The sequence below is a fragment of the Panthera pardus genome, unplaced genomic scaffold (assembly GCF_024362965.1).
Source record: "Panthera pardus isolate Hobbes unplaced genomic scaffold, ASM2436296v1 HiC_scaffold_6, whole genome shotgun sequence".
NCBI classification, from domain to species: domain Eukaryota; kingdom Metazoa; phylum Chordata; class Mammalia; order Carnivora; family Felidae; genus Panthera; species Panthera pardus.
This window is the reverse complement of record NW_026526991.1, coordinates 64253731-64279399: the sequence shown is the minus strand read 5'-3', so window position 1 is coordinate 64279399 and position 25669 is coordinate 64253731. Positions and strand designations below refer to the sequence as shown.

Genomic DNA, 25669 nt, shown 5'->3' with positions numbered 1-25669 from the left:
TCAAGAAGACATATTACTTCTGTGGTATTCCTACCAAAATGTATAACCTGAATCTAATTATGAGGAATATCAACAAACTAAAATTAAGGGACATTCTACAATATAATTAGTCTGTACAATAATGTCAAGGCAATGAGAGACAAAGGTTAAGAAATGTTCCAGATTATAGGATAATAGAGAATTGTGACAACTAAACGTAATGTATGATTCTGTGTCAGGTCCCAGATCAGGAACAAAGGAGGAAAAACTATAAAGTGCATTACTGGGGAATAGTAGGCTAAGTTGGAATATGGGTTGTGGGTGACATAATAATTTGTATCAGTGTTTAATTTATTGATTTTGGTAACTGTATGATAGCTATATAAGAGTAAAATCATCGGGTGTCTCGGCTCAGTTGGTTAAGTGTCCGATTCTTAATTTCGGCCCAGGTCACAGTCTTGTGGTGGTGAGATGGATCCCCATGTTGGGCTTCGAGCTGGGTGTGGAGCCTACTTGAGATTCTCTCTCTCCCTCTCCCTCTGCCCTTCCCCTGCTTGCACTAGCTTCTCCCCCTGCTCAAAAAAAAAAAAAAAAAATCCTTGTTCTTAGGAAATACACCTCAGCAATTGGAATTAATCCTACAAAAATAGGATTAGACGTATGTACTAAGGTGAAAATACTGAATTCTTTTGCTGTGAATCGTTGCCAAGAATAGTAGCAAAACTTTGGAAACAGGTTGCTTAAATAAATCATGACACAGACATACAGTGGAATTCTATGCAACCTTTAAAATTATGTTATAGGTTTGTATTTACACAGAAAGATGTTTCTGGTTATATTAGTGAAGGTTTTTGTTGTTGTTGTTGTTGTTGCATGAAACAGGCCAGCTCAGGCTACCTTAAATAGCTAGAGTAGGTCATAGAAGCGAAGCAACAGTTGAGAAATCCCTAGAAAAGGAGAGACAGCTTCCAGGGTTTCAACCCTGAAGTTTAAGGACATTCCTTTTCTCTAGGGAATTATCATTAAAGTGACTCAGTTCTAGAACCTGCATTTTCTTGACTTACTTCGAATTCTTCCACACAGACCCCCATAAAAGGATCTGATAGGTCCAGCTGTTATAAGAGGTACATTTACATAGCACAGACAGGCCTCCTAGGGTAGTTTGTCCCTCAACTGGGCCCATCCCTGAGAAGAGGAAATTCTTGAGAACTAGGAAGCTACTTCAGTTATCTACCTTCATAGGATTTTGTAAGAGTTTTAAAAAATCTCAAAGGAGAACACCAAAGACTATGAATAATATGATCCTTTTTTTGCAGAAATCTAGAGCACATTTTATGGCAGGAGTGGACAATCAAGTGTTCTGTTGGGAAATGTTAATTTTGACACCCCTATTAGACTTCTTTTTTTTTTTAATCTTTATTTATTTTTGAGGGAGAGAGGAGAGTGTGAGCGGAGCAGGGGCAGAGAGAGAGGGAGACAGAGGATCCAAACTGGGATCTGCTCCAACAGCTGAGAGCCCAGTGCAGGGCTCGAACTCATGAACCGTGAGATCATAACCTGAGCTGAAGTTGGACACTTAACCGACTGACCCTCCCGGTGCTCTAAGGTTCCTTCCTCTTGGACTTCAAGGGGAGAACTGAATTCTCTTGTGGCCACAGTGGCAAACAAGTACCATCAGCTCTTATATTTTTCTAGATCAGATTCAGCCCTTCTGATCCTGTGGTAGAGAACTGAGTGGTCTCAACCACTTTCAGGCAGTTAAACAAATCCTAAGCTTCTTTTCCTGAAGAACAGTGAGTGTCTTTTAGCTACCTGCACAGCACTCATTCCATTCAGAGGTAGGATCCCTGCCTGGCACAGGGGCATGTTAGACCCCTTTGCCTTTCCCCACCCCTGCCTATCTCCACTAGCCCCTTGTTTGCTCTTAAAGCAGTCACATAATCATTCTGGGCTTCATTTTCCTTCTCTGTAAAATTATCCTTGACTTCTTTCTTTTTTTGTCTCTTCTTTTTCATTTTTATTTTAATTGTTACAACACAAATTGTAACTAAAAATCACCTAAATATCCCTTTTCAACAGTTGAGGCAGTAATAGTTCAGCCCACAGAAGTAATCACTTTAAGAACCAAGAGCTAATAAATGCAAATGTTTAATCTTTCAGATATCCATACAGAAGCAGTTCAAGCCGCACTGGCAAAGCATAAAGAACAGAAAATGGCTTTGCCTATGCCAACCAAAAGGCGGTCCACATTCGTCCAGTCTCCTGCAGATGCCTGCACACCTCCTGGTAGGTTTGTCAGAACCTTCCTCTCTGACAGTTACTCCTGTGATGTTCCTGACATAAGTTCTGCTTTGTCTTTTCTGAGGTAGGAGCCTGCACTTTTCCTCGTCATCCAAGGTGTCTAAGAATACACATTGAAGACACAAGTTTTGATTGTCACATTATAAATGCATACAGAAAGAAGCCTTAACAATAATGCTATTTAAAAAAAAAAAAAAGTTTTCCTTCCGAATTTTCAGCATTTCCTTAATACAACCCCCAAACTCAAGTAGTCATAAATAAACACAGGCCAAAGCTTAGGGTCTTAGAAAATCCTTCTGTGGTTTAATAGCTATTTTCGTTGACCTCTAAAATATGACCATGGTCATAATTTCTTTAACAAATTTATACTTCTCAATCAGATGCTTTGCCTCTACAGAATAAGTGCATTTGGGATAAAATTTTGTGTGTCATTAAAGACGGAGTGAGTGCAGTCATGCAAAGGTTTAAGGGATCTGAAAAAATATATATAAGTGTGTTTGTGTGTGTGTTAATATATTTTGTATACATTTGTATATTTTTAAGAACCCACTTTTTATAATGGGTTCACAAGACCAGAGAGAACTAAGTGTCTTCATCCCTTTCTCATTCCCCAGACTTGGACTCTCTACCCGAAGAGTTATATAATTTGCTATTTGAGGAGCAACCGGAACAACTTTAAGTTGTCTTGTTTATTCAGAATCTTTCCCAAAGTTTCGAAAAGCCTTAAGATTTTTTAGATGAAATCCCAGACAAGATCTCCCTGTAGGCCGCTGAGACTAAACATAATGAATCTGTCCCGGAGCCTCAATATAGTGTCTGTGTGTCTCCTGTCCTGTGACTAGTAATGAAATCTTTGGGGGGAGATTTTTCCCTGTAGTTTGGGTCTAGAGGACTTACCATATCTTTGGGGAGAAGGTTACATCATTGTGATTGACTTTGATTCACAGCTGTCAAGTTGAGCTGTTTCCACTGATCCTAGTCCCTGGTCTGGGTTCATATTAATAGTTTTCTGCTAGGTTTTGGCTAACTTCTCAGAGCATTTGGGTGTGCTGTGGGCTCATTAACTGTGTGTGCTTCTTTTCCTTACATCTGTGGTGTCAATATGTTTGAGAGAGAAATAGCTCTGTGGCTTCAAGTGTTTCTCAAAACGTAACACAGGATACCTCTAGCAGACCTTCACAGTGAAAGACATTTTGTGTCTGTAATGGTGCGTACTTCCAGCCTATTCATTCAAAATCTTGGCTGATTTCCCTTCCACAGTAGTATAGCACCAGTTGGGTCCTGATAGACAAAGGGGCCTCTCAGACCCGGAGCAGTTCCTCGTGGGCAGATGCTGCCGCAGCGCGGCTGAGGGCTCAGTTGTAATAAATGGCAAAGGGTAGGGAGCACGTGACTCGTACTTCTTAGAAACAGGCCTCTCCATAGCTGTAATAAAGAAATACAGCTCTACAGTAAATAGTCTGCTCTCATGGCCTTGGGTTAAATGTGAGAGTGCAGCAAAGGATCTTGAGAATGCTCGGAAGGAATGGAAACCTTTTTTATCCCCTTACAAAAGTCACTGCCCGAGGGGACATTACCAACTCCAGCAACAAAATCGTGGCTATTCACTACTGAATGAGACCATAGTCCTTGGGAATTCACTACAGGCCTGTTTCTGAACACTAATGTTGTACTGCAGCCTTACAGAGGTGGCATAATGTTCCTGATCACCTTATGTGTCTTCATAATTTCATGATTATAAAGGTACAATCCTCTCTCCTAAGACCTTTATTCATCAGATCAGAGTAACGAAAAGGTCTCCTATCTGTTTATCTCCGGAGCTAGGGATCTCTGAATAGCATATGAGAAACCTTAATGTACTACTAGGGACGTGCATGTTGTCATATAGAAGAGGAATTCTCTCTCATCATGAAGAAACATTGAGAGCACCCTACAGAGTGATTTCTCACATGGCCCCCACACGGAGCTAGATCCTGATGCTCTCATTCTGCAGCTGCGCACACGCCTGTGTCTAGCGTGAGGAAATGTGCAAGAGCTGTATCATAAGGCATCCATCAGCACTTTTCATTTTAGGGAATGGAATTTGCTGTTCCCCAGTTAGGGGATTCAGATTCCATTCTCTCCAAGCTCCTGAGAACCACTGGTTAGATCCTTGGCTGTGTCCTCTTCCTACTGCAGTTTAATCCTGTGTCACTGTCTCCCTTTATCTTGCACTGAGAGCCCCTGAAACACTGAAGTCTAGAAGAATGCTGAGGCTGCCCTGAGGGTTGGGGAGGAAGAGGAGGACCTTAATTATTGCTGGTTATAGGCAGTTTTAAAAAAATCAGTTCTGGGCAGCTATACAAATGACCTTGCCATGGCACTCTTTCTAGAAAAGTTGTACTAACCTTGCAGGGAAAAATTAACCTCAGATTTTATAGTAATTTAGTCACGTTGCCCTTTGTGCACTGTCTGAGCGGTCAGGATGCACGTCAGAAAGCAAGTTTGCAGGGGCGCCTGGGTGGCGCAGTCGGTTAAGCATCCGACTTCAGCCAGGTCACGATCTCGCCGTCCGTGAGTTCGAGCCCCGCATCAGGCTCTGGGCTGATGGCTCGGAGCCTGGAGCCTGTTTCCGATTCTGTGTCTCCCTCTCTCTCTGCCCCTCCCCCGTTCATGCTCTGTCTCTCTCTGTCCCAAAAATAAAAAAAAAAAAAAAAAAAAAAAAAAGAAAGCAAGTTTGCAGTCAGGGCCGTCACTGTGCACGTGCTGTCCCGTGTGAACCCAGTTCCTGGGATACCTGCGAAAGCGCACTAGCCAGTGAGGCTCTTTGGGGCGCACCCAACACATAACTGTTGGCATTACTAAACTGATGAAATTTTAGAGCTATTTTTGGAAGGATTTAATAAAAAGGATTTAAGAAGTAAAATATGTCATAAATCTTGGCTTTATTCATAGTATTACATAGGATGGAAAATATGGTATAAATAGTGGCCATGGGAAATAATTGGCTTTTGTTCACATATCATTTGGAAATAATAAAGTGTCACTCAACCTAAAATTTGTTTATTGATATGTACGCTGGTTTTTATCTTATGGATTGGAAAATTTAAATTCTCGGAGTTGGTAGCAAATTACGGTTCTTTAGTGCCTGTGGCCTTTTCAGTCTCTCAGACTGCTTGAATTACTGCCATCCAGTTCCCTTTATGTGCTGAAATCATTTACTAATGTCATGAGGCCATTACCTCAGCTCTTTCTTTGTAGGGATTCTTTGTGTAATTCTGTTTCTCATTCATACCGATAAACAAAATGCGAAACTGCAGCATATATTGTTTTCCCCTCTAAACTTTTTCTGCATCCTTGTGGACTTACCCTGTGCTTCATTCGGAGGGTACTCGGATGACCAAATAGACCACATGATGACCCCAGAGCACAGAAAGCTATTTCAGCTGGCTTGGGTAGAATGAATTTATGTTCCTGTCCCACACAGGGCCCTGCTTGGCAGTGACCGCAGTAGTAATTCCTAGGGTCAGATAAGGAGGAATTTACAACTTAAAAAGTATAACAATATCCCAGGTCTGTTCGTGGGCATCACTGTCGTCTACAGAAATGCAGGGATATTATTGCAAGCAAATTAAATAGCTGTTGCCTTCTGAGAGCTTATAGCCCAAAACATGTTTTAGTCAGTTAATTTAAATTAAAAGAGAATACCTATGTGAATTGCCAACTTGGGGAATTTTCCCCAAACATTCTAATTTCATTCAGAAGTGCAAAATAGAGTTGGCAAATCAGACCCCTATAAATGTGCTCTAATTAATAGACTTGGATCATGTTAATAGCATACTTTCATTATTGGTGTGGGTTATGAGCAGTGGTCTGCAGTTACTTGGGAGACCAGTAAATATTCAATATTCTTTAAGCCAAAGCACAGTAAAAACCCACTTTGATAGACTGAATTTATTTCAACAGCTAATGGTAAAATTTACAGCTTGCCAGTAAAACTGATTTCATAGTTACCGTTTATTGAGTAGCCTTGTGTACTAGTTAAAGAGCTAAGTGCTTAGCACATATTTTTTTTCTCCATTGCCCTCTGTCCCATTTTACAAATGAGAAAACAGGTTTAGAGAAGCTCAATAATTTGCATAAGCTTTGTTAGCTGTGTAGTCAGTTAGATAATCTGAAAATTCTCTCCTAGAACAGAGACAAGAAAACTTCCCATTAGAAATTCTAGATAGACTAGAACCAGTTTCCTTTTAAATACATACAGGAGAGAGAGAGAGACAGAGAAAACAGTCACTGAACATCAGAATGCTGAGATGGTGCTCGCTTTATCTGTCCTGGGGAGCGGGGAGGCAGGAAAGAAGGGGCTTAAATAAATTCTAATTACCATAAGGATAAAAAAGATAAAACCTTGGACCTATGTAAGCTGGCTCAGTTGGTAGAGCGTGTGACTCTTGATCTTGGGGTTGTGAGCTTGAGCCCTACGTTGGGCCTAGAGCTTACTTTAAAAAAAAAAAAATAAATAAATAATAATAATAATAATAATAATAAGTTGGTTGTTGGAATTGAGATCCCTGGAGGGACTTACAGCTTCAGCAGAAAAATGAACTAGAAAAAATTAACATGCCAGCGAAAGAAAATGTTGTTAAGAAAGCTTGAGTTGTGCCTGGCCTTGGGATAACAGAAGCTGGGACCTTCCCTAAGAATTTGGGGTCAAGTGGGTTCTAGGTTTGAATTTCACTATACTGCCTGGTAAGAACTAACATTAAAAAAATGGTCTTTGGACTGATGATAACCTTGAGACACAAATAGTTTCTGGAAGGATACAACATCAACCCAGGGATTTAGGATTCCAGAGATAAAGATCCACTGAATTTTGTGAGTAAACAGTCCAAAAATAGAAAACACTCACCATGAGAGAGAATAGAAAAAGAACAACAACAGCAAACAGCAGAATTAAGACCCTTAAGAACTGATTTGCCCAAGAGCTCTCAGTCGCAGAGCTAAGGTCGGAATTCAGACGAGTCTGACTTTAAAAGCCCATTCTCTAAACCACTTGGTATATCGCCTCTCCTTCTACCATAGCGTCAAGTAAATATTTTGCGGTAAATCTGGAGCTCTAGCAGTTGCTGCATGTTTGATCGGACTTTTCAAATAGGCAATAAGTTTTTAAAAATCTCTTTTTTTTACCTAAACACAGTTGACCCATGGGCAATACAATTTGAACTGCGTGGGTCTGCTTATATGTGGAATTTTTACAATGTAGTATTGTAAATATGTTTGCTCTTCTTTATGATTTTCTTAATATTTTCTTTTCTCTAGATTACTTTATTGTAAGAATACAGATATAATAGGGGCACCCGGGTGGCCCAGTCAGTTAAGCATCTGACTTCAGCTCAGGTCATGATCTCACAGCTCGTGAGTTCAAGCCCTGCGTCTGGCTCTGTGCTAACAGCTTGGAGCCTGGATCCTGCTTTGGATTCTGTGTCTCCCTCTGTCTCTGCCCCTCCCCCACTCATGCTCTGTCTCTCAAAAATAAATACACATTAAAAAAATAGAATACAGATATTTGTAAAATACAAAATATGTGTTTGTTGCTTATATTAGATTATCAGTAAGTTAAGTTTGGGGGGAGTCAAAAGTTATACACGGGCTTTCAGCCATGCATGGGGCCAGTACCTCTAACCCCTGTGGTGTTCAAGAATCAACGGTAGTTTTTAAAAAACTTTTATTTATTTACTAGGAGAGAGAGAGAGAGAGAGCTTGTGCGTGCACCCATATTTGCGTATGAGCTGGGGAGGGGCAGAGAGAGAAAGAGGGAGAGAATCCCAAGCAGGCTTCATACTGTAAGCATAGAGCCCAACCAACAGTGCGATCATAACCTGAGCTGAAATCAAGAGTTGGATGCTTAACCAACTGAGCCCGCTCAGGCACCCCAAGGGTCAACAGTATTTGTAATATTAATTCATTTTGTGAACTGTTTTTTCATAGACATGGAAAAATACCTAGAAAAACAGTGTTTGGAGATCCTTATAGGTAGAGTGACCCTAGAGTAATTATTAACAGTGAGTGCCCCTTCTCTCAGAGGGATTCCAGTTTGGACATTAATGGTCAGGCAACTCATGAACCTGCCAGTCAGGTTTTACATAGTTATTTTTTTTTTTTTTTTAATTTTTTTTTTTTTTAATTTTTTTTTTTCAACGTGTTTTATTTATTTTTGGGACAGAGAGAGACAGAGCATGAACGGGGGAGGGGCAGAGAGAGAGGGAGACACAGAATCAGAAACAGGCTCCAGGCTCCGAGCCATCAGCCCAGAGCCTGACGCGGGGCTCGAACTCACGGACCGCGAGATCGTGACCTGGCTGAAGTCGGACGCTTAACCGACTGCGCCACCCAGGCGCCCCTACATAGTTATTTTTGATCCCAGCCAAGCTTCTGTGCACCCAGACACATTACTGTGGGATGCCAAAATATCTCTTAGATAGTTCTGAAAGTCTCCCTAACCCTTGTCTGGTGAATCAGACACCCTGGTTGGGTATAGTGCTATATCAAGCTGCCCAGAATTTGCAGCCCAAGGTTGGTTCAAGATTGGCCTGCTTCCAGAACTAACCTTCTAATCTTCTCTTCCATATAAGCTTTTACTCCTAGGTTGCTTCTTCCTCTTGGATCTCTAAAGATTTTTCTTTTCTTGTCTGCATAAACTCCACTTGCCTTTCTTGAAGGTTCTGGAAGTCCTTAATTCCTCTGACCCAACAATGCAAGAGAACATGATATTTTCCTGCCTGATGTCTTTCCACTCTACTTACCCAAAATACACAAAAATTCTTTCCATGATCTCTAGAATATCATGCACTAACCGTCCTAGTGGTTGTTTCCTTTATTTGTTCTTTGAAGCTCCTATTTCTTGGCCTGGCTTATGTGGTATATTTTGTAGTAGTTATTAGGATAAGATCTTTCTTTTGGTGAGTCTTGACTTAGCTACTGTTCTAAGCTGATGTCTGGGCCTAATTTTGGTATCAGCTGTCAGAGCCCGATGGCAGTCACTGTCTTTCTAAGAACTTGTCCAGTTTGCACAGTACCCCTCAGATTGTGTAGACTGACTGAGATGTTACCATCCTCTCACCAAGCCACCATTTTCACCCCCGTGAATCTTTTTCAATGAGTTCTTTTGACAGCTTTATTAAATTACAATTGACATACAATAAACATACTTAAAATGTGTAGTTTGCTAAGTTTTCGTATCAAAACCGTGAAGCCATTACCACAATTAAGAAAATGAGCGGTATCCATCATGCCCCCCCAAATTTCCTCATAATCCCTTTGTAATCCTACTTCTCTCCATCTCCATGATCTGTTTTCTGTCATTAGACATTAGTTTGGATTTTCTACAGTTTTGTATAAATAGAATCATACTTTGTTGTACTTTTTTTTGAGGGAAGAGGTCTGTCATATTTCACTCCACATAATTATTTTGAGATTCAACCATGTTGTTTTGTATAGCAGAGGCTCATTCCTTTTTATTGCTGAGTAGTATTCTGTCCTATAGATATACCTTTTGTTTTTCCTTTCAGTTCTTGATGGACATTTAGGTAGTTTCCAGTTTTTTCCTATTAAAATAAAGCTGCTATGAACATTCACCAACAAGTCCTTGTATAGATATATGCTTTCATTTCTCTTGGGTAGATATGTAGGAGTGGAATGAATAGATTATTCCACTAGTAGGTGGAATTGGTAGGTGTTTAAACTTTTAAAATAAACATTTTTAGATATAAAAGCTGTATTTTCTGCCAAAAAGAGGGATGTCATTTCCACACATGGCTAATGACAAAAAGTGCTACAGTGCTCAAAGACAGCAAATTTGGGACCTTTCTCCCCTTAAAATCAACAAGCTAATTGTTATATATGTTTTGTAATTGGTTAGAAATGGATTTTATAGGCTTCTGCCTATCAGTATAAAATGGTGCTGTGTTAAAACCATACTAACTAAAAACTGAAGAGCAAAGCGTGTTTTCAAAATTATTTTCTGTTTTAGAGGACCTATTGTATTCATTTTATACAAGAGTTTAAGCAAGGGACCTTAGTTATGATGGATAAGAGTTGTAAGTTCATGTTCAACTGGAGCAGAATCAGTGAGAAAATATTTCTATTATCATTAATTTAATCTTGCCAAAATTTCTACTAATCCACAGCAATTTCTTGGGTGACAGTTACTTAACAAAACAAACCAAAAAAGCTACCAAATAAACATATCAATATTTAAGGGAGCTTGTTTTTTTGTTTTGTTTTGTTTTGTTTTGTTTTTTAAGATACCGTCTTGGAGCAGTGCTTATGTTTGTGCATTAAGATACACGATCTGCTGAAAGCTTTGCACAGCCAGTTTTGTGCCTGTGAGCTAACCTAGAATGGATGATTCAAGGAAGAGAAGGGGAACCAATATTTATTGGCCAACTGCTATGCACTGCCACTGCTGGGGGTGTATTCTGGACAATGTCTCATTTTATGGTCTCCTGTGCATTTAGCACAGAGACCCTTAAGAGCCCAGTGCTGTCTACTTGTCCAGCCTCATCTTCCATCAGAATTGGAAGTAACTGCTGTTGCGTCCTGTGCTGCAGCCAGTCCCGTTTCTTTCAGGTCCTCGGATGTGCCTTGTTTTCTGTGCCCTCCCCACTTCCTCACATGCTGTTCCCTCTGCCTGGCTCTTTGCTCCCCCCACCTCCATACGCTTTAGAGCCGATAGCTACTTACCCTTCTGGCCTAGGTTTAGGTCTCACTTCCTTGGGTGTCTGCACTGTAAGACACTAAGTCCTATTGGAGTAGGGACATGTCTTCCTTGTTCACCATTTTATTCTTACCAACTAGTGTAGTGCTTAGTAGTATTTGTCAAATGGATAAACAAGCAAACCTTCTCAGGTGGATAATGTTATTCCCCAAGTCACATAGCTTATGAGGGGTGGACCCCAGAGTTCAAATGGAAAACAGACACCAAGCCATGTTTTTTCCACTACACTGAGCCGCCCACAGTTGTAGTCACTAAACACGGAGGAGGACTGGCAGCCAAACGAGGTCATTGAATTGAAACAATGCACCTAGTGACATAATTGATCCAGTATAGAAACACAATGAAGCCAATTTGCCGTAAACCTAATCATGAAAATACTGGTTTTGCTATCTTTTGAAAATTGGGTTATTCTGATTTTAGACTTAATGCAGTTTAAAATAAATGATGCAATAAAGACAGCCTGCAAATCCAGTGGAGTTTGTTAGGGTCCTGAGATGTATTACCCTGAAAATACTTTGTTCTTAGGGTCAGATACACCTGTTCCACACCGCCCACCCATTGATCTTTTCTTTATCATGTTTACAAAGACAGAAATCTCTGCCTCCCAAGGTACATTTGAAATGTTGGAATATTTTTTGAGAATTATGCAAACCTCGTTCCTTAAATAAAAGGTTACAGATGGTGTTACTTTTCTTTCTCTGTATTTTCCTTAAGTCACTCTCCTTTTGTATTCTAGATCTCTTTCTCCTTTAAAGAACCTCATCAGTTTATCCCTTTGGGGTCTGGTCACTGTTTCCCTCTCCAGCCTCATATTTTGCCCCTTACTCCTCAAAGTCTTTGCTCCATTTACATAGGAATACTTGAATTCCTCCCCCGGGATTGGTGCCCGTCTTGTGAAACCCTTTCTTACCCCGTTTCTCAGCGTCTCTTGAAGTCTTGTGAGATAGTCTGTAGGATTGTGTCTCCTGTACTGGACTGTAAGCCGTTTGAGGGCACTCTCTCCCAAGAACTTATACATCTCAGAATCCCCAGAACCTGGCATAGTTCCCAGCACATACTGTAGTTATGTAGTACATTGTGAAAATAATCAGTCGTGGGCCTCATACTTCCTTCAATATGAGATGATAAGTTGGAAATGGTTCGGAGCAGGAAGCAAGAATGTGGTCATTATTTTAACTCTTACTTCCTTGCTTGCTTTGGACATGCAGAATCTGACTTCTAGATTAATTTAGTCTTTTGTGGTTCAAATTTCCATTGTCGAGCAGCATTCTAGCCCTGTTAGTTGGTTATCTCTTTGGCTCATTGAACCAAAGTCGAACGCAGACTTACAGTTTCACCTGAGTTAGAGTGCTCAGCAGGACTAACCACAGAATGTTTTATTTTTTAAAAAATTAAATGATATCCAATCCATAGGCCATTAATTATAACCTCCAAAATCACGTAGAAGGGTTTGTCTCAGATCAGACCAAATGCCCCCTTAACTTCTATGCCTCTGAAGCTGAGAGCCTTGAAATAAATTCTTGACTTCTGCTTCCATTGGCTCTCCTATATTTGGTTGAACTTTTCCTTTTTTATTTTCTCAACATGCTTTTCTAATTTAGGCCTTATTTCCCTGAAGTCAGAGCCAGGCCAAATACAGTAAATTTGTATCAGTAAGTTTCTCACAGTTCTTGGAGAGTTAAGGAAAGCAATACAGATCGGGGCCGTCCCCTGTCACGTTTGGGAGGCTTACCTGTGCTGAGTGACCACTTGCCGCTAAAACCGTGAATGCCTCCAGGCCGAGCACTGTTTCTAATTCCATCTCTAGTTCCCCCAGCACCCAGCCCACTGTTTGACACTGAAGCTGTTATTAACAAAAGTAAATTTTTATATCACCCTATTAGGATCATTGCCTGTTGAGTAGACACTAATTAGTAAGTACTTGTCAAAATCAGTATAGCAGCCTATCACACGGTTCTCTAATTAAGAGGTCGAGGGAGCCATATAAGCACTTCAGTATTACTTGAATATAAATAGATAAGCCAGAAAAATTCAGATCCTGAGTCAGTTCAGAACAGAAAAGCATGAAGTTTAAATGTTCCAAAAGGGATTTTTTAAGAACTTAAAATTACCTATAGATTTAGGCTGTTTTGTGTTTTTAGGCTTTGGTCTGTAGACCTTTCTCTGAGATTCTTGAGAACCTTTACACACTAATCTGCCTTGAGAATGTGAATATTTTGCTGGTATCAAAATTGAATGTGTTGATCAATGAGTAAGAACTGAAAGGTCTCTGTTCTAGGCAGGATCGAGAACTTCTTTTTTTCTAATTCCACACAGACACGTCTTCGGCCTCTGAGGATGAGGGCTCTCTGAGACGCCAAGCTGCGCTCTCTGCTGCCTTGCAACAGAGCTTACAGAATGCTGAGTCCTGGATCAACCGTTCAATTCAGGGATCGTCCACTTCTTCATCCGCATCTTCTACGCTGTCCCATGGAGAGGTCAAAGGAACCAGTGGGTCTCTAGCTGATGTATTTGCCAATACCCGAATAGGTAGGAGCTGGATCTACCCGAGCAGCCCAAGTCATGTTCCATTTGGCTCCCAGCATCCAGGAAATAGTTTCTGATTTGTATTAGTTTTTTCAGAGTGGCCTAAGAAATAAAATTAGAAAGAACATAACAGTTAATGGGGCAAAGAAGGAAACACCAGCAGTACATTTGGAGTGATAGGTATCATCTGCATTATTGGTGCATAGTATTGCCCACCTGAAGCCATAGCTATTTCCATAAGCAATACTCAAGCCGCAAGATATAACACCAGTCTTAGTGTGGGTTTATCCCTGTTGGAGAATATTCCACATATTAAAAGGTGTTAAAATATGTAACATCTTAGATTTTCCTAGGATTGTTACCTGTGTTTTCTCAAACAGAAAAACATGAAACCTGAGCAAATTCTGCACTAATATCAGTGAAGCTCCTTGTCTTTAGCATAAAGACTGGATTTATGGTCCTTGCTGCTGTGTTATTGCTACAACTGGAGTGTGCAGGCTGACCGTGTTGGTACCCTGTGAGCTGCTGCCTGCTACCAGTGCTCCTGTATGGAGGGTAGCTTTCGCTTGGCTCTGCTTTATGTCTGTGTGTGTGTGTGTGTGTGTGTGTGTGTGTGTATGCGCACGCACGCGCGCTTTAAGGGTTTGTGACATCTGCAGGTAAAGATATAGCTCAGATCTCTGCTTTTGCTAAATTGGTTGGTACATACTGTGCTGAGTTATGTATTTGAACATCATGTGTCTGTGGTGTCTTAATTTTCATATCAGTGGTCTTTCTATATCACTATATATATATAGACACTATAATATGTGTGTGTGTGTGTACACACACACACACACACACACACATATATATACACATATATAGATCTTTAATCTAGTAATTGATTTCTGAAAAGAAAAATTTAGAAAATTTGCAATTCAAGCCTGTAAATTAGTAAAGAACATAGCTACCTTGAGGGTATGATTGCCCACATTAAAAAGCCAAGTGCCAACAGCCAGTGGCTTGTCTTGCAGCTTGGCTCTGCCCTGTAATTCACTGAACCTCTTAAAGCAGCTACAGAGGAGCATACTCACCATCTTTTCTGTTCGGGAGGGTAAGCAACAGAGCCATGGTCGGGTCAGGTTTTATTTCCACATTTGTCTAAAAGAAAGCAACTTCACTTATTAAAAATACTGTCCTAATACCCAGTTAACTCTGTCTAGGTTTTTGTTAACTAGATGATTTCATCTGACCTTATATTTTTCTATTGCTTCACTACTCTATGAAAAGTTTTTTGTTAAGGTATTCACAAAAACCATTTTATCTAACTAACATTATTGCCTTTGGATGTTTGCTCTAACAGAAGCAATTCATGTTCCTAATAGAAAAATTTGAAGATACAGATAAAATATATATATATATCTATATATCTATATATAGATATATCTGTAAACCCACTTCCCACAGATAACACTCTAATGTGTATCTTCCTAGACTTTATTTGCATATGAATATGTAGGGTTTGGGTCTTGCTTTTTAAAAAATGAAATTGTACTAAACATAGTGTTCATAACCTGCTTTTCTTAGCAGTGTATCACAAATTAGTAAATCTTTTATGTCATTAATACAGAATTATACTATTATTTTTATGGTTTCAAAGTATGCTGTTATATGGCTATGTCCTGGTTTATTTAGCCATTCCCCTGGTTTGGACATTGGGAAGTATCCAATTTTTGGCCATTATAAAAACTGCTGGAATGAACATCCTTGAACACAGAATTTGGTGCACTTGTCTGATTATTTCCTTAAGACATATCCCTATAAGTGGAATTGCTGGTGTCAAATAAAGATGAATATTTTTAATGCTTTATTACTACATTATTCTACAGAAAGGTATGCTGTAGTCTACTTGTGCTAGTATATATAAAACTTTAAAAACCATTGAACTAGGGGGGGAAAAACAACAATTGAACTTAGTAACATCAGACTTTGGGGGCATAGAGACCTTACTCCCAAATTGATTTTAGAAATTGTTTATCTTACGCTTTTTGCCTTTTTTATGGTTTTGAGTAGCTTGTTGTTATTGTTGTAACTCATATATTTTACTTCCTCTAATTTTCCTTTTCTTCCCCAGATGTTTTTCTAAGTTTTCTTAGGTAACACATCCCTATTGAATGGCTCTCTTCCAACTTAGGTCATTTTAGTTCCTTGATATTAAGAATCCCTACATGAAGCAGAACAAAAGAACATTACACAATCATGCTTAGAGCAAGGGAAGAACCTTGTCTGTCAAGTAGATCAGTTTCCTGTGGGTTATTTTATAAAAATTGGAAGTAGGCCTTATCTGGTTTTCTTCATTTGGGAACTTGAGGGATCTGACCCACTCCCAAGACACTCTTCCCCATTTCCGGTGGAAGAGGAAACATTATGGACAAACCAACATAAACCAACATAAACATGAAGAGATGCTCGAGGCTAGAATATCAGTAGCACTATGACCACAGTCACTTTGCTTTCATTTTGAAGTCACTCGCAGTTTTTATTATGATTATTAACACTGAATTTCTACCAGACTTTCTGTGGAGAAAAGAACATTTTGGAGGAATACTGGATATGTGATTGGCTCTTAATAAGGCTGTTCGAGTTCTTGAAAATAATAATTTTGAAAAAAGGAAAAAATAATTTTGATCTGCCCTGGCTTACACTCTTACTCTCTCATTATATCTTACGAGTAGAATTTGATTTCAAAGGTTATTTTACAAGAATTGATAGCCCATTTTTGTAGTTTTTTCCTTGTTAAGAAACAACCACAGAAAGATTTGAAGATTCTTGTTTTTATTGCCAATGTCATATAATTCTGAATTTTGTTTTCTCCTCCCTCAGAGAATCTCTCTGCTCCCCCTGATGTCACTACAACTACCTCTTCTTCATCATCATCTTCCTCAATGCGCCCAGCAAATATTGATCTGCCCCCTTCGGGGATAGTCAAAGGCATGCACAAAGGATCCAACAGGTCCAGCCTTATGGATACAGCTGATGGTAGGGCGTTCTTTTAGGGAGCTATATAGGGAATATTAGTTAAATTGGAAAAATGCACATCCTGAACAGCAGCACCTGAGCGGTAGAGCAGCTGCAGAACTCCACTGCAGCTGGCCGTCCAGCACAGGTCCTCTGGAGGGCCCTCTTTTCAACAGCCTGCACTGTGGCAGCCCTGTTACTTGTTCGGACAGTCTGCATGGTCAGAGGATCGCTCTGAACAAGAAACAGTATGGAAAAAAGGAGGGCTAGATGAAATCTGGAAGCAGGGTGTTAATGATGGTGCCGTATTTGTTACGTGTTGCCATAAAACTTGTCGTGTACATATTTGTATTTCTTTGGCCCCGTTGAAATAGAATAAGACTCTGGGCAAAGGCCAAACATCATTAGAAATAAAAATTCCATAAAGAGTTGAGAAGCTGAGATAGCCCTAAAATCAGTGGATTTTCACTTACTGTTTTCCCCTCCTTACAGGTGTTCCTGTCAGTAGCAGAGTATCCACAAAAATCCAGCAGCTTCTCAACACTCTCAAACGACCCAAAAGGCCTCCCTTAAAGGAATTTTTTGTGGATGACTCTGAAGAAATTGTGGAAGGTAGTAGTAATAATACCAAAAACATACATTCCTTCAACAGATATATCTTAAGCAATTACTACATGGTGTTTAAGGTATGGTAGGATTTAAGGATGAACAAGGCAGCATTTTTGTGAAAGAATTCAGAGTTCTCTGCTCTTCTTTCCCTAGGTATTTACATGTTGCATTATCCTAGAATACACATGTCAAATTTGACCTCAAATGTTTACCTGGTCCTTTTTGATATAATCTTTTTGTTAAATCAACCAGCCAACACACATGTCTGCTTCATACAGGACAGTGTGGTAGATGGTGAAAAGTTCAAAGATTTATGAAAATATAGCCATTCCTTCATACTGTTTGCACCTAGAATATTCTGGTACTAAAATGCACGCCCCTGAAAATAGTTTAGCCAATAAGCATGTATCCACTAATACAGCATTTGGGAGAAGGGCAGAAAGTGGAAGTGGCAGTAGTCAGTGATTTATTTAGTAATTTGACAAATATTTATGGCTGAAATCATATGATGTTTAGGATTTAATAGGAAGAATTGGGAGTCAAATGAGAAGCAGCATAGATGAAATGAAGGTGGCTGGCATTTGATGATTCTTGAAGTTGAATGACAATAGGTTTTGTCCAAAGAACTGAGCCTGGTAGCTTTTGTAGTTCATTTTTATATCCTGAGACTAATGGTAGGCTTCGATCACTTTGGACATGTTAATGATGCTTGCACTAGGCACATTAATAGACTAGATCTGGTCTTAGTCCACTTTATTCAGCTGGAAGCAACAAGCAACCTGGCATATGAGGTTAAGATGACTTTCTGTTCTGTAGGAGTCACCAAACTCTTTGAACTATGGACATCTTCCTACATACACTGACATTCAGGGTGCTAACGCCAATAATAGCCTCTTCAGTATTTCTGGAACTGTGTATTGACCAGGCAAATGAAGGTCAGGGTTTAGTAAGAATCACACTTGAACAGTTTTCATTGACAGAATAGCACTAACAGCTTTCCACTAATTATAAATAGACAGCAATTGCTTATTCAAATCATGATTATCTTTGGAAAAGGAAAATATCCATACGTCTTCAGAAGTCTGAAAGAGTGTCCGCCAGGGTCTGCGTTGAGGCCTGGTGGATGGCCATAATGTACACACTCTTATGACCGGAAGACTATGCCTGCCATATATACAGTCTGTCCATAAAACCAAACTATTTAGAATCACCCGTGTTTATCTTTTTACTTAATCTTGGTGGTTTAGAGTCTGGGGATATATGAACTAGAAGGGCAGTTGAAACATAATTTACCTAGGGCAGTAAATTGGGAAGTGAAACTATTTCATTAGTTCTATGTCAGTAGAAAAAAAGTCAAGACATTTTCAGTAAGTTTCCCAAATCTGTTGTTAAGTTGAGCTATAAAATAAATTTCATACTTCATTTGCTCTTCTAATACGTGGTGCTTATTCTGTTCTTCTCCATTCTATGCCTCTTCTGTCATCTCCCACTCACCTGGCTAATTCCTACCCTTCCTTTAAGATTCGGCTCCCATGGAGGACTCCATCCTCTAGCCTGGGTGATGTGGTCTTCTTCTGCCCTCCCTATAAAGTCTCTGTCATGCGCTGCTCTTGTTTAGTCGCCTTAGCTCTGGGTATGTGCAAGGGTCCCTCTCGCACTTCAGATACCTAATGAGGGACTCTGCTGCTTGCCCCTAGCACTGATTAGAAACAGTAAATGTTAGGGGCGCCTGGGTGGCTCGGTTGGCTGAGTGTCCGACTTCAGCTCAGGTCATGATCTCACTGTTCGTGAGATCCCGATGCAGAACCCTGCATCGGGTTCTGTGCTGGCAGTTCAGAGCCTGGAGCCTGCTTCAGATTCCGTGTCTTCTTTTCTGTCTGTCCTCCCTGGCTCGTGTGCTGTCTCTCAAAAATAAATAAAATTTTAAAAATTAAGAGAAACAATAAATGTTTGTTCCAAGAATGGTGAACACTCAGTGTTTATTACATCTGTGCATATAATTGGCACTCAGTAAATACTTGACTTTGTTCCATGTATCAGTTATCTTTTCTGCTATGAAAGTAGAATGTTTTTGCTTTTTATTATTGAAATAATATTAATTTGTTGTAGAAAAAGTAAGAGGACTTTTGTTTTATTCATATGAAAAAATATGAAATATTCACCTCCAGTCTGTGGAATGACCATGTTAATAGTCTAGCACGTTTGTTCCCCCAATCCAGTTTTATTTATTTATTTATAGTTCATTTATTTTTGAGAGAGAGAGTGCAAGTGAGCAGGGGGAAGAGAGAGACAGAGAGACAGAGAGAGAATCCCATGCAGGCTCCACACTGTCAGTACAGAGCCCAGAATGGGGATCAAGCTCACGAACCATGAGATCAAGACTTGAGCTGAAGTCGAATGCTTAACCAACTGAGTCACCTGGGTGCCTCTAATCCAGTTCAATTTAATTAACATTGATTAAGAAGTACCATTATGTATGAGGTACTGTAGGCAATAAAAGGACTAAATCCATGCCTTCCTTCAAGAAGTTGTCAGTCTCGGAGAGAAAAACTTACACAGTAAAAGAAGCCCTTAAAGACCCTTGGTGCTTTAATAAGGGTTGACAACCACATGGGTGGGAGCTAAGGAAGGAATGACTGGGGACGGCTTCCCAGAAAATGTGCCGTTTGAGCCGCATCCTGAGAAGGATGAGTCCAGGTATACCAGGAGCAAAGGGATTGACCAGATGAGATATGGAAGGCATGGAGACATGGAACATTGTCATTTGTGCTCATTTTCTGTTTGAGTTTAATACTGACCTTGTGGTAGAAGTGTTACTATCCCCATTTTACAGATAAGGAAATTATGTTTTACTAGTAAAACGTAAATGTAAATTTGGGTTTCCGACTCACAGTTTAATGCTTTTTCATTAAATGTAACCCGGTGAAGTGGAACCTGGCTCTCTAACTTGAGACACAAACTGTAAGGATTTTAAAACAAGTTGAGTAAAAATTACAAAATTACTAGAAAGAAATGTATGCTTTGTGCTTTTCTGTATGTTCAGTGATTTTCTTTGTTAGGGTCAGGATTTGTTTATTACATAAACTATATTAAATATTGATTTCACAATTATGTGGAAGATGAATTAAGGCCCACTTGGTGGATTACTATTTCTAACGATGTCCTTTCTTTTCTCAGAGTGAGTTTAAACCAAATAAAGATGAAGAGAAAAGGGAAATATATTTGCGATTAGAGACCTGAGTTGTGTTAGTTGGTATCTGTATGTATTTCAGATAATATTTTTATAACCCATTGGGGTTTTTTGGTACAGTACCTCAGCCAGACCCCAACCAGCCCAAGCCTGAGGGTCGGCAGATGACCCCTGTGAAGGGGGAGCCATTAGGAGTCATCTGTAACTGGCCTCCTGCTCTCGAGTCGGCCCTACAGCGCTGGGGCACCACTCAAGCAAAATGCCCGTGTCTGACCGCACTGGACGTGACGGGGAAACCAGTTTACACTCTTACGTATGGTGAGTTTGCAAGATTCGCAGCTCCTTCCTTTTCTCCTAATAGTTCTTCAGATTATCACAGGTAGTGATAGATCTTGATATTTAGCAGTTGCTGGTCATTGTGTTTCAAGAGATCTTGTAAGTTATTTTAACAGGATCCTAAGTTCTAAGTAGAGCTACTGTCAAATATTTTCATTTGCTAAATGATATTTGCAAAGCAGCTAATATTTAAAAGAGCAGAAAGAAGAAAGAGGCTTTGTGGATCCACGGCTGAGTTAAATATTAGAAGACGATTTGGAAAAGACATTTGGGCTGGAAATATGTTAAAAATATGACAGTTTTGTCTAAAAATTGAAAATTACATCATTCATTTATGTATGTATGTATGTATGTATGTATTTATTTATTTATTTATTTTAAGAGAGGGAGGGAGAGAGAGCACATGCAAGCATAAGCCGGGGAGGGGCAGAGAGAGACGGAGAGAGAGAGAGAATCCCAAGCAGGCTCAACACACAAAGCACGAGATCATGACCTGAGCCAGAATCAAGAGTGGGACGCTTAACTGACTGAACCAACCAGGTGCCCCATCCTTTTTGTTTGTTTGTTCTTTTAGAGAAAGAGAGAGAGAAGTTGAGTCAGGGAGAAGGGCAGAGGGAGAGAGAGAACCTTAAGCAGGCTCCACAATCAGCATAGAGCCCAACTTGGGCTTGATCCCACGACTCTGGGATCATGACCTGAGCCAAAAGTCAACAAAAGCTGGACTCTTAGCTGACTAAGCCACCGTAGGAACCCTTTATTTTTCTTTTTTAAGTAACTTTTAAAAGTGGGGGGCGCCTGGGTGGCTCCGTCAGTTCAGTGTCCAACTTCGGCTCAGGCCATGATCTCACAGCTTGTGAATTCGAGCCCCACGTTGGGCTCTGTGCTGACAGCTCAGAGCCTGGAGCCTGCTTCTCCTTCTGTGTCTCCCTCTCTCTCTGCCCCTAACCCACTCACATTCTGTCTCTGTCTCTCTCAAAAATAAATAAACATTAAAAAAAATTTTTTTAATAACTTTTAAAAGTAACTTGAATTCACTTAAAATAACTTTATTTTTCAGTTTTTAACTAACAAAACAAATGGATTCAACTAGAGTGTATTATGCTAAGCGAAATAAGTCAGAGAAAGACAAATAATTGTGTGATTTCACTCATGTAGAACTTAAGAAACAAAACAGATGAACATAGGGGAAAGGGAAGCAAAAATAAGATAAAAAAAAAAAAAAGGAGACAAACCGTAAGAGACTCTTAAATACAGACTGAGGATTGCTGGCCTGGTGTTAGGTGGGGGATGGGCTAAATGGGTGATGGGCATTAAGGAGGGCACTTGTTGGGATGAGCACTGGGTGTGTTATATGTAAGTGATGAATCATTAAATTCTATTCCTGGAAAAAAGTAAAAAAGAAGAATGGATTCGACCTGGGCTCTGAGAGTTTGTACTAGTTTATTCATACATACTCCTTTTTCCCTTCAGAAGTGAAGCACATTGTCCATAGACCTACATACAGAATAATTTTAGGGAAAAACAGTTTTTATTTAAACAATTGGACAGGTTGACATGAGTTTAAATTTTAGCAGCCCCTCTGAATGAGTTATATGTAAAACTAACCTGTCTACTCAAAATGGCATGACTTGTCCTTCACTTTCTACATAATCTATGATAAGAATTTCTAAGGGTGTTTGGAGAGAGGGAGCAGGAAGAGAGGAAGAATAGGCTTTTTTCCCTCCCAAAAATTATTTTTAGCACTCATTTCAGAAGCTGTATATTAAACCTTAAAGCAGTTAGCTGGCCAAATCTTTACATGTTTATTTAACATCTGTGAATGTATCTACATGTTTCATCTAGTTAGTTTCCATTTTGTCTGTTTTCACTGAAATACGTTGGTATGGAATGCTTAATCATTTGAGTCATACTTTTGCTTTGTGGTTAACCTCAAATATCTAATACCACATATGTAAGTGATTCTTCAGAAAAAGCTCAGAACAGAAGTAGTCTTCTGATTTTCACCCCTGTGATGAAAATTGTTGCCCTCCTTTAAATGTGACCAGCCTAAGGGTGCCTGTGTGGCTCAGTAGGTTAAGTGTGACTTCAGCTCAGGTCATGATCTCGTGGTCTGTGAGTTCAAGCCCCATGTCAGGCTCTGTGCTGACAGCTCAGAGCCTGCTTCAGATTCTGTGTCTCCCTCTCTCTCTGTGTTTCTCTCAAAAATAAATAAATGTTAAAAAAATGTTTTTTAATTAAAAAGATAAATGTTGGATCAGCCCACATCACATTACTTCTAAAGATACTCGGATTACTTCACAAGAGAATTTGAAATATTATCTAAACCAGAATGAGCATCTGGTGATGTTTTCTTTTGTTTGGAAACAGGGCTGGCTTTTGTAAACTCCAGTGAATATAAAGCATTTTTTTGTGGGGGAGGGACTTTGTCTTGGGGGGTGATGTTTGTCTAATGAGTCATTTGGAAGTGGCCATTGTCTTATTAAACCTGCTGATGAACTGAATGCCTCCTCGCTGAGGTAGGCCTGTTTTTTTCTATATGATTCTTTTCTTTTTCCAGGAAAGTTGTGGAGCAGAAGTTTAAAGTTGGCCTACACACTGCTTAATAAACTGGGGACCAAAAATGAACCTGTATTAAAACCTGGAGACAGGGTAATTGGTTTTTTGGTTTTAGGGAGGTGATGTTTTATTGTTTTCTAATACGCACATTCTGAATTTTTAACGTACAACAGCACAGTTTATATAACTTTTATTCTTAGAAAATGAAAATGGTTTGGTTCCAACCAAAGTTAGCTGAATACCAGGTGATAATTTTTGTATTTGTAGATGAAGGAAATTCACATGTCCCTTTCTGTAGCTGCTAAATCAGTTAACTCTTGTGCTAATAAAAGAGAGAGGAGCCTCTTTCTGGAAATAAATAGTTCAATAATCAGACAACAAAAATAGCAATAAAGTTTAGTCTGACTTTTTTTATTAAAAATTGCCCCATAAAGTTTTTCAAAAAATTTTCTGTGGTTTTATGTAGAAAGGGAGGGAGACCCATATTCTAAGAAGAAACAAAATGATATCATTTAATTTCTTCTTTAATTGGAGGTGACATTAAACAAAAAAATATTTTTACTTTTTGAAGATTTTTTTCCTATCAATGACCTGTATATGATTACTTCTTACCATCAAACATGATTTTTTATTTGGTGTTTGTAGAACAAAGCACCAACTCACAGCAGGGCTGTTTTGAGTAGACGCATGATCCAGAACTTCCTGAACTAGCCTTTTAAAAATACCTTTGCATTGTGGCAGAGGACACCTAAAGGGTGACTCTACTTATAACTGTGATACATGAGGGTTTCCTGGTCCTCACTGAACCCTAGGAAGGTAATTTTGTGTCCTCTACTTGTGTACAGGAAAGAAATGGGTTGTCTTAAATCTTTTCTGGAATTCGTATTTTTCAGAACTCTAGGAAGGATTAACAACTTGAGAATTGAACTTAACTTGGGAGTGAGTTAAGAGAATTTGAAAGTTAAAGAAGGGGAAACAGCAGTCTAGTGGCACAATTAAGTTTCAAATGTCAATCTATGAACATCTAAGCCAAGTAACAAGCTTCACAATGATCATGACTTCTGGGGTTTTGCATTCCTTGAGTAAATTGGGAAGGGTCAGTTATCCCTGTCAGACATTACAGGTGAGATCACAATTTTGAACGCATTACACAAGCTTCACTGTTTATCTTTTGTAGAAGAATTAACTTTTTATCCATAGTGGTTTGTGCCGGTGTTACTTACACCTCTTACCAATGCCTTCATTTCATGCTAGAGTACTTGCGTTGTTAGTTAAGTGAGTAGGGATTAAAGTTAAGTGAGCAGTGAACTCATTAAAGAATAAGAAACCTTGAGCTGGCCCTACAGTGGCAATCAAGTCAGTCAACACTTGTGAGTTCTCTGAGAGTTGTAAGGCTTATTCTCTAATATGCTGGCCTATCTAGAGAGATCCATTACATTTATTTTATTTAGTCCTGCACTAAAGTAAATTGCCTTAGGTTTCACAAGTAATTAACTTACTACTTAAGGTGAGTTGTTAATTGCTCAATCACCAGTAGAATTCAGTGACAATTTTTTCTTATCATGATGATGAATTGCATTACAGTTTCTAAAATGTGTCTAGTGTAATCCTGGGTATGCTAGAGATCTTTTTAGATTTGTGCATCTTTCTCAATAACTTAATTTCCTTTAGGCTATTAAATAGTTTGTGTTCATGATATGTGCAATATGTATATATATATGTATATGTATGTGTATATATATATATATATATATACACACATACATATACATATATATATATATATGTTTATCTTAGAGAATGATATTGAAGGTATTTGTTTTTGTTCCTGTTATTGAATGTCATTATGCATTTTAGGTAGCCCTGGTTTACCCCAACAATGATCCAGTCATGTTTATGGTGGCTTTTTATGGATGTCTCCTGGCAGAAGTGATTCCAGTGCCTATAGAGGTACCTCTTACCAGAAAGGTAACATTGCTGAATTTAAGAGGAATGTAGCCTGATGTGACATGGTGGGCATCGGGTTCTTGGATCAATTGATTCCATCATGACATTAGAAACAGCCTAACCGTTTTCTTAAGTACTCAGCTTCACTTTCTAAAAACATGAGAGTTGTAGAAAAATAATTATTATTATTTATAAGTTTCATGAAAATAATACATTTTCAACTAAGATAGACTTTATATAGTACATATATCACTTGAGAATCATGGGGTATGTATACCTGACTTTTCAGTAATTACTGTTTATAAAGAAGACCCCTATTGCTTCAGAGACTATAGATAATCCACATTTACAAGGTGGGAACTTTGTATAAAGGGTTTTCCTTTAACTGTATCATACAGCCCAGGGTTTTCCTTAGGTTGAAGGATGACACAGTGATGATGGCATGTTACTACTCTGGGAGATAAGATTTT

General features: G+C 39.2%; 1 protein-coding gene across 4 annotated transcripts in view; it reads left to right on the top strand.

Moving 5' to 3' along the window:
- Window positions 1–25669, top strand: part of DIP2B (disco interacting protein 2 homolog B) — a 225249-nt gene that overhangs the window by 143508 nt on the left and 56072 nt on the right. Inside the window, exons 4-10 of one of the 4 annotated variants that reach the window (XM_019419345.2) lie at window positions 2140–2265; window positions 13352–13564; window positions 16427–16582; window positions 17054–17173; window positions 20481–20678; window positions 23254–23345; window positions 25110–25220. In XM_019419345.2, the coding sequence (XP_019274890.1) occupies window positions 2140–2265; window positions 13352–13564; window positions 16427–16582; window positions 17054–17173; window positions 20481–20678; window positions 23254–23345; window positions 25110–25220 (1016 nt within the window). Of the gene's footprint in view, window positions 1–2139; window positions 2266–13351; window positions 13565–16426; window positions 16583–17053; window positions 17177–20480; window positions 20679–23253; window positions 23346–25109; window positions 25221–25669 lie in introns of all 4 variants that reach the window. The other 3 variants (XM_019419346.2, XM_019419344.2, XM_019419347.2) reach the window with 3 other exon arrangements.